The 9,790-nt window shown below is 38.9% G+C and overlaps 1 protein-coding gene across 1 annotated transcript in view; it reads right to left on the bottom strand.

Moving 5' to 3' along the window:
* Positions 1-8,808, bottom strand: part of FBXL3 (F-box and leucine-rich repeat protein 3) — an 18,046-nt gene extending 9,238 nt beyond the window's left edge. Inside the window, exons 1-3 of the mRNA XM_005871613.2 lie at positions 8,427-8,808; positions 4,967-5,089; positions 1,555-1,726 (exon numbers count right to left, since the gene is read on the bottom strand). Of these exons, the coding sequence (XP_005871675.1) occupies positions 1,555-1,726; positions 4,967-5,089; positions 8,427-8,774 (643 nt within the window). The 5' untranslated portion in view covers positions 8,775-8,808. The remainder of the gene's footprint in view (positions 1-1,554; positions 1,727-4,966; positions 5,090-8,426) is intronic.
* Positions 8,809-9,790: the final 982 nt, after the last annotated feature.

Raw genomic sequence — 9,790 nt, 5'->3', positions numbered from 1 at the left:
GACCCTTTCACAGGGGTCGCCTAAGACCATCGGAAAACACATATATAATTACATATTGTTTTTGTGATTAATCACTATGCTTTAATTATGTTCAATTTCTAACAATGAAATTGGGGGTCACCACAACATGAGGAACTGTATTAAAGGGTCGCGGCATTAGGAAGGTTGAGAACCACTGCTCTAGTCCCTTATATAAAATGTGTAATATTTGCTCATAACCTATGCACATCCTCCCATATACTCTAAATCACCTCTACATTACTTATAATACTTAATACAATCTAAATGCTATGTAAATAGTTATTATCCTGCATTGTTTAGGGAATAATGACAAAAAAGAGTCTGTATATGTTCAGTACAGACACAGTACACATTGGCAACAACATAACCTTTTTACTTTTCCTGAATATTTTCAATCCACAGTTGGTTGAATCCATGCATGCAGAATCCATGGACATGGAGGGCCCACTGTATTGCAAGAAATCTAGCCATTCCCATCACCAAGATCCTCTGTGTGGGAGATAGGGGAGAATGAACAAATCATCTCCATCCAAGAGAGACTCATTTTCTTGGGGGGAAAAGCCAGGCTTTAGTTATGGCAAGAAAGTGGGAAGTGTTCTGTAAAGAGTTCAAGAATTTAACACTGTTCCTTAAAAATAATAGGTTTCCCAAATAAAAACCAAAGGATTGGGAGGAAAGTCAACAGTGGGAGGTTGAGTCAGGAGTGAAGCATCAGAGAGTAGTATAAAATACGGGCTTATAGTTACTTTACAATACAAGCCATTTGGAATTTAAATGAAATAAAACTGAATAAGGTAGAATACTTAAATTCTATATGAGAAGCGTAGAGAGTTTATAATGCTATTATTCCTCCATCTGAAGCGGCCTTTGGCTCCAAACTTCAACTTAGGAAAAGCAAAATATCTTGCAAAATATAAGGCAACAACTTCAGCACAACTCCTGTCCTCTACATAGTGAGAAGAAATCCAATTATGAGATTACACAGACTCAAAACCTACCCTGTTAGCTCAAATGCAATAAGAGAAAGTTCTATTTTACCTAAAGGGGCACTCCTGGCCTTTCATTTTTTAAATTTATCCATTTTGTTTTTAACACAGGTTGGACACAAATTGCCGAGTAAGATTAGAAAATAATTTGGAAGTGTCAATGCTACAAAATTTGATTTATGACATTAAGAACACTTATGTAGCCCTAGCTGGTTTGGCTCAGTAGACAGAGCATCGGCCTATGGACTGAAGAGTCCCAGGTTCGATTCCGGTCAAGGGCACATGCCTGGGTTGCAGGCTTGATCCCAGTGTGGGGCATGCAGGAGGCAGCGGATCAATGATTCTCTCTCATCATTGATGTTTCTCTCTCCCTCTCCCTTCCTCTCTTAAATCAATAAAAACATATATATATTTTTAAAAGAACACTTTTGTAAAATAGACGAAATAAGCACATTAATCCACCTTCAAGATTAGTGATCATAGTTTTTCTTAATTTGATAAAAATATCAGTACATTTAAAATGTTATCTGGCAAAAACAAAACATACCTGCTGGAGACACGTGAGGACAGCTGCTCATTTTTAGCAGCTTGAGCGTATCACTGTTGTTGGCCACCAGTACTTTGAGGGATGGATCATCTACTGGGGTATCATCTATCTTAAGCGAGGATAAGGATTTGGAGTTTACAAACACTACTGTCAGTGCAGAGATAAAGTGAGACTGGAAAGCAAAAAAAAAAAAAGAACATTGTTTCAATTCTACAAATGCGAATTGAGGGAGTTGTCATAATACACATATGGTTCATTTGAACCCTAATGATATTATTTCATAACTATTTTAGGGATAGCATCCCCTTCACTCTGTTGAAGCACCTTTTTACCTTTGGGAGATAAAAAAAAGACTTCAAGCCTCAGGATGAGTGTTTATATCACAATTATTGGTAAGGAAAAACAGGAATTCTGGAATTCAGGTTGATAATACCTCTCAGACATTTCACATCACCTTATCTGAAACCCTACTCTCGTGTTTTATAACAATTAAATTGCATTATTTTTTGGTTTGATAGTAATGACCGTTAAAACAGTAATAACTATTAGCATAATCACTAAAAATTAAAATAACAATCAACTCACAACCTAGGAAAGACTCATTTGGAATATGAAAGCTTATATAAAATTTGATTATAAAATAATAAAAATCATACCTAAATAAAATTCCAAATTTAAAATGCCTTTAAATATGTTAAATTATCTATAACTAGAGGCCTGGTGTACGAAAATTCATGCACTGGAGGACGGTCCCTCAGCCCGGCCTGCCCCCTCTCACAGTCTGGGAGCCCTCAGGGGATGTCTTACTCTGCGGGAGGTGACCAGGCCAATCAGGGGAAGGCACCGCCCCCATTACCCCACCACTGCTGCCACTGCCAGTCGCTGCGGCTGCCTATCCTTGGCCCTCGCAGCTGCCGCAGCTTTGTCCAGAAGGACGCCTGGCTGTCCAGTCTAATTAGCATATTATGCTTTTATTATTATAGATTAGGGGCCCGGTGCACAAAATTCGTGCATGGGGGATGGGGGGCCCCCTCAGCCCAGCCTGCACCCTCTCCAACCCGGGACCCCTCGGAGGATGTCCGACTGCCGGTTTAGGCCTGATCCCACAGGCAGTCAGACATCCTTCTCGCAATCCGGGACCACTGGCTCCTGACCACTCACCTGCCTGCCTGCCTGATCGCCCCTAACCCCTCTGCCTTCCTGATCGTCCCTAACCCCTCTGCCTGCTTGCCTGATGCCCCTACCTGCTCCCCTGCCGGCCTGATTGCCCCTAACCACTCTGCCTGCCAGCCTGATCGACCCTAACCGCCTATGCCTGCCGGCCTGATGACCCTAACCACTCTCCTCTGCGGCCTGATCATGCCTAACCACTCTCCCCTGCTGGCCTGATCGCCCCTAATCACTCTGCCTACCTCATTGCCCCTAACCGCTGGCCTGCCTACCTGATCGCCCCTAACTGCTTGCTGGGGGGCGGGGCAAGCCCTGTGAGGGGCCATCTGCCTACTTGATCACCCCTAACCGCTGGCCTGCCTACCTGATCGCTCCTAACCACTCTGTCTGCCTAATCACCCCTAACTGCTTGCTGGGGGGCGAGGCCAGCCCTGCGAGGGGCCGTCTGCCTACCTGATCACCCCAACTGCTGGTCTGCCTGCCTGATTGCCCCTAACCACTTGTTGGGAGCAGGGCCAGCCCAGCGAGGAGCCGTGGTGGTTCTGGTCTCTGGTCGATCCGCTTATGTGGCTGGCCTTTTATTATATAGGATACTAAGTTATCAGTTGGATACAGAATCTGACCTAAAGGAACCACTGTAGGGATACAGGAATTCAAGCATCGTCAAGGCTTGGTGGCTCAGTCGGTTGGAGCATCATCCCATACACCAAAAGGTTGTGGGTTTGATTCCCAGTCAGGGCACATACTAGGTTGTGGGTTCAATCCCAGTTGGGGTGAGTACAGGAGGCAACTAATCAATGTTTCTCTCTTTCTCTCCCTCTCTCTCTCAAAATCAATAAAAACATAGCCTTGGATGATGATTTCTAAAAAAAGGTTTAAAACGAAAGCATGGTCAAAGTATATGAGTTTGAATAAAAATTAAGAAGCCATAACCAGTGGATAAAGAATCCAGGAGGGGAAAGAGAGGGCAATACTTTGTCAAACATTTCTCCACAGAGCCAATCTGACCTTCCCTTTAGCTTTATAAATTTACTTCAGTAGTAAACTGGGAAGAGGGCAGGCTAATAGCCAGAAAGTACAACTGATCCTTGAACAAGATGGGTTTGAACTGTGTAGGGCCACTTATATGTGGATTTTTTTTTTAATTGAAAAATCTCAAATTTTGTGTAAGTGGATCCACGCAGCTTAAACTGGGGTTGTTCATGGATCAATTATATTCAACCGACAGCTAGAAATCCCAACATGCTGACGGCCAGATTTTAGAATGCTCAGGAGTGGGTCCTCCCAACCCTATGTTGTTCAAGGCTCAAATGGACAATGAAACACTATCTTCTTAGTCACATTCCTTTTTTGTACTGTAATTAAATAACTGTTTACTATTTACATTTTGATGAACTATTTTACTATTTAAATGCTAATATTTTCCTATCAAACTCAATTATATCTCATACAACCACATTTCTTCATTAGTATACTCATAACCGCATCACTGCCTTCATTTTCCCATTTTCCTCAGATTCAGCTTTGATCAAATAGACTTCTTTCATGTTCTCTTTGGTTCTCACAAGATTTCCAAACTATAGCAACACTTTATTTCAATCTCTACAGAAGTCCTAATAGGAAAAGAAAAAAAGAAAAACAGTACAAGCATCCGAGGCCCATCTATCTATATATAATAAAAGCCTAAGCGACTTTTTACAGCGGAATGACCGGTCACTATGGTGCTCACTGACCACCAGGGGGCAGACGCCCAACGCAGGAGCTGCCCCCTCGTAGTCAGTGCGCTCCCACAGGTGAAGCACTACTCAGCCAGAAGCAGGGGCTCACTGCTGGTGAGCATAGCAGCAATGGTGGAAGCCTCTCCCGCTTCCACAGCAGGGCTAAGAAGCAGCGAGCAGAGCAGTAAGGAGCGAGCAAGAGGGTGGTAAGGAGCGAGGGGTCCCGCACTGTGAGAGGGATGTCCAACTGCCGGCTTAGTCCCGATCCCTATATGTCTCTTTTCTAATATGCTTCTCAGTTTTAGTCTCTTTTAAAACTTCCTATAGAATCTAAATTCATTCACTCTTCAACCTTACTCATAAAAAAAGGAAAAGTTTTTTAAAAAATTCTATTAACATTCTACATAGCAACTGATTTTCTATTATACTACTACTTTTCTTAAATTCCCAATGTCAGTATAAGAAATGGATAGGGTTTCAATGATTTCTCAGTAACAGCTAATAAAAGAAAACCAGCAAGATACCTTTGGTAAATCCATAAAACTTGGCCGAGCAGTTGAAATAAGTCCAAGTGTTTTTAAAGAGCAATTCACAAGTTGTGATAATATATCACAAGCTGCTTCAGCTGATTCTTTGCTGCTGTCCACCTTAGAAGAGAAAACACCATTTACCCATCGGTATATTTACTCTGTGCATTTCTTAACTTTACAAAAGCAAAAAATAGTTATTAGTTTATTGCATTATAATTTAAAGAATTTATATTCTTTTGATCACCCACCCTCACATAAATATGAATATATATCAACCTAACTCTTCACCAGAAAGTTTTCTTTAAATAAAATCTGTAAATTAATCCAAGCTGTACTGACACTAACTTTGCTTAAGAATACATCTTTACAGTACCAGATGATATTTATAAGCAAGCATACCTGCTTTCAATACTGACACTGTCCACTTTTCTTTGATTTTTAATTTCACCAATCTGCTCCAAATGTCCAAAAAGGCATACCTATACGTCTCTTTTTCTTTTCTTTTTTTTTAAAAATATATTTCTATTGATTTCAAAGAGGAAAGGAGAGGGAGAGAGAGATAGGAACATCAATGATGAGAAAGAATCATTGATCGGCTGCCTCCTGCACGCCCCCTACTGGGGATCGAGCCTGCAACCCAGGCATGTGCCCTTGACGAGAATCGCACCTGGGACCCTTCAGTCTGCAGGCCAGTGCTCTATCCAATGAGCCAAACCAGCTAGGGCTACGTCTCTCTTTCTAATATACTTGTTTCTCAGTTTTACTTTGTCTCTTTTAGGACTTTTCTGAGTCACCCTGAGAAATTATAAGGGCAACTGTCAAAACTTAACTTTCATTATGAAAAGATATATATTTAATGTCGAAAGATCTTGGCTTCGAGTTTATTTATTCCAAACTGACTATATAACCTTGCATAAAATTTATCTTTGAAAAATAATTATATATTTGGTAATGGGTACAATCATACATATAAGTACATTATGTATAATACCCATGTTACAAGACACAAGAAACTGAAGTATTTACTCAGAAGGTTCAAATAAATCACAACTGGGGATTCACTGTCCATGATATTACTGAAAAAATGAATGCAAAGTGAAATTAGGGACTCCAACCAGTCAAGCAGGAAAATGTGAAACTAAGTAGCTGCTCCTACACACTCTTCTGCATAGATATATCTAGGTAGAAGGGTAACATGGCCAAAAAACTCAAGAGCTCTCTTTTTTTTTTTTTTCCAAAAAGGAAGTTGCTCCTTGGGCTAAAAACAATAGTTTAAAGTATTGTGTTTACTTTAATTACAGATTGATGTACATTACCTTAACCCCAAAATGTTCTGAGGACCTGGTTGTACAACTGTCGTACTGATTTATGTTAAAGTTTCAGAGCCTTTTATAATATCCTTTGGCTAAGTTTCTCTACACCAGTGGTTCTCAAAGTGTGGTCCCTGGACAGCAGCATCAATATCCCCTGGGAAGTTGTTAGAAATGTTAATTCTCATGGTCAATCCAGACCACCGGAATCAGAAACCCTGAAGGTGGGAGCCAGCAATCTTTATTGCAACAAGCACTCTTGGTGGTTCTGATTGCCCCTAAAGTTGGAGAACCCCTGTTCTACACTAACAACGGACCGAAGTTAGTAATGAATTAAATACAAATTTTATCAGGGGAGGTCAGAAAAATCCTGTGATGTGGCTCTTTTTGCAAATCAGAAATTATTTCCTCAGCAAAATAAACAATAAAATAAAAATGTTTAAACTTATAGGACAAGTGATTTTGTGAGGATTATACAAGTTGGATGCAGCTGAATTATCACAGGGCTGTAAAAGATTAACACTGATCCAGCCAATTCAATGGATGGACTTGGTCTTTTGACCTATGTGATTAACATATTATACTAATTTTTTTTTTTTTTTTTTTTTTTTTTTACAGAATTTACCATTAGAACATTCTTAGACAACTCAAAGATGAATGAAACCAAAGGGAAGGCTCTTGAGTTTTCTAAACCAGGAAGCGGGGGAGAGACAACACATGAGAAGTTTCCAGCTTTTTGTTTGTTTGATCCTCCTACCTTCTCCCAGGCTTTCCCCCAATTAGGGTTGCCAGATAACATACAGGACATCCAATGAATAAGTATGAAGTATGTTCTAAATAATGCAAGGGACATATTTATACTAAAAATTATCTGTTGATCATCTGAGCTCAAATTTAAGTAGGCATCCTCTATTTTTATTTGCTAAGTCTAACAATCCTACCCTCAGAGGCCTATGAGCCTATATGCATTTTTCTAGGAAGGAGGCCATTATACACCCAACCATTCCCATCACCAGGTCTCTCCTCATCCTTGGACACATAATGGGTGAATATGCTGGTCATCTCCATCGAAGGAATAACATTCTTGGGAGCAGATAAGACTTTAGTTTTGGTAAGGAACTCTGGGTAAGAATCACTGTTTTATCTAGGTTTAACTTGACCTGTTAAATAACTGCTACATATAATTAAATCAGGTATTCAGGTGTCACTTTTCAACAATTACCAGTGTTACTCATTTAGTACATAAGCATGCCCATATTCCATTATTCATCCCCCAAACAAAACATTACTAACATCTGACCTTATACAAACCACCGTGATTCCTTAAATTATTCTAGACATCTCAAAAAGCCACCCCACTCCGATTATCTCATCACTGCATGATTTCAGTATGTCTCTTCTAGCAATGAAAAGAACCAAACAGTTCTTTTGGCATTCTTCTGTGTACCTTTTCTATACATCTCTAAAATATATTCTTTAAATCAGCGGTTCTCAACCTGTGGGTCGCAACCCCTTTGGGGGTCGAACGACCCTTTCACAGGGGTCGCCTAAGACCATCAGAAAACACATATATAATTACATATTGTTTTTGTGATTAATCACTATGCTTTAATTATGTTCAATTTGTAACAATGAAATTGGGGGTCACCACAACATGAGAAACTGTATTAAAGGGTCGCGGCATTAGGAAGGTTGAGAACCACTGCTTTAAATCTTTTACATAAAAGCTCTGTATCTCCTTTTTCTTTGAAGACCCCATATCATAAATCCATCAATAAGCAAACTCAGTCCCTATTAGGTAGGAACAAGAATTAAGTGTTAGTTATAATCTCCACGTCTAAAAAATGTTATTGTATATTTGTTTTCCCTCGAATTGTCTGCAATAATGTGTTTGACAGCTTTGGTCAATGACTTATGCTTATTTAGTGGATGCTTTTGCTCTTTTAAGAAATTATTAATAATTATAATAAAATGGAGTAATTAAGCTCAAGTATAATTATTTGTTACAGCTTCTAAGGAACCTGATAATTCTAAATTTTTAAGCAGTTTCCCTAAAAAGCAATTTCAAAGACATGAGAAGATGAATTGATTTAAGACACAAAGGTCACTATGCTTTATTTTTTAAAAAGGATTTAAAGTATTACCTTGAAGCTGACATATTGCAGATGGTTTGAATGTCTTTTAATGATCTGTTTGATCAGCTCTGGATGTGTAGCTTTCAAGTAAGATGTAGCTGGCTGATTCAGTTCAAATTCAAAACACCTCCATAAGTCAGGCATGTGAAATACCTGGTTCCAGTTGCGGCAAACTTGTGAAGCATGAGCCCGATCAAGGAGAGGCAAATACTTAAATACTTGGAGAATAATGTCCTGAAGGAGATTACCCCAATCACAAGTCTGAGAATGCTCATTTATAGTCCTCTGTTTCTTGGATTTCTCTGCAGTATCTTCTTCTGATGAATTATGGTCACTATTGCTTCCTCCTCGTTTCATCCTATTCAGAAAAACGCATAATTTTTTTCATACTTAAACTTCTGAAGAAAGTAAATTCAAAATTCATTTTTCTGTCACTGAGATGTGTATATATGTATTTGCAAAAACAAACATGCAGAAAGAACTAGGCCAGTAATTCCAAGAGTATCAAAACAAAATATAATGAAAACAAAAGTGGAGACCAACTATCATCTTACAAATTTTATACAGGTGCTTAAACATTTGTATTTATATTGTACTATTTTTGGGGGAAAGTTGATCACGATTTTGAAACAAAACCAAGAATTTATGTTTTAAAAGTTATAGTCAGCTGCCCTTGCTGATGTGGCTCTGATAGTTGGAGTGTCGTCCTGTACACCGAAAGGTGGCAGGTTCAATTCCGTGTCCAGGTACGCACAGGAGGAAACCGATCAATTTCTCACTTTCTCTCTCCCTCTTTCACTCTAAAACCAATTTTTTAAAAAAAGTTCTAGTCAACTAACTAAAAGAGAACCTGCAATGACACTTTACTGGTGTGGCTCTGGAACTAAGCTCCCTGGGTTTGAATCCTGGCTCTATGACTCACTGGTTATGTGGCCTTGAACAAGTTATTTGACCTCCCTGTGCTTGTTTGTAAAATGAAGATAACACATAGGGTTCTTGTGAGGAATTAGATAGTACTAGGGCTTTTGAAAGGAGACAGATGACTGTTAAACTCAGTTACAGCAAAGCAGTCCAGTACTAAAGACATCAAAGTACATGACACAAAATAGAAAAAATGATCCTATGTTTGTTTTAAAACAAAGTATGTGTGTGAGAGTGCAAGAATACACATTTATGTATGAGAAACACACACTGGAAGTAGGTCACCACATTAATATAGTAACTAACTATAATAGTGGGATTATATTAATTATATTAATAGAATATTGTATTATATTGGAATTTAATAATGGTGGAATTACAGGTGAACTTTTTTTTGCCAATATGCTTCTCTATATTATACATATTTATTTTAATTTCAATAAATTACACTA

This window comes from Myotis brandtii, unplaced genomic scaffold (assembly GCF_000412655.1).
Source record: "Myotis brandtii unplaced genomic scaffold, ASM41265v1 scaffold350, whole genome shotgun sequence".
NCBI lineage: Eukaryota > Metazoa > Chordata > Mammalia > Chiroptera > Vespertilionidae > Myotis > Myotis brandtii.
This window is presented reverse-complemented; position numbering and strand designations above follow the sequence as displayed.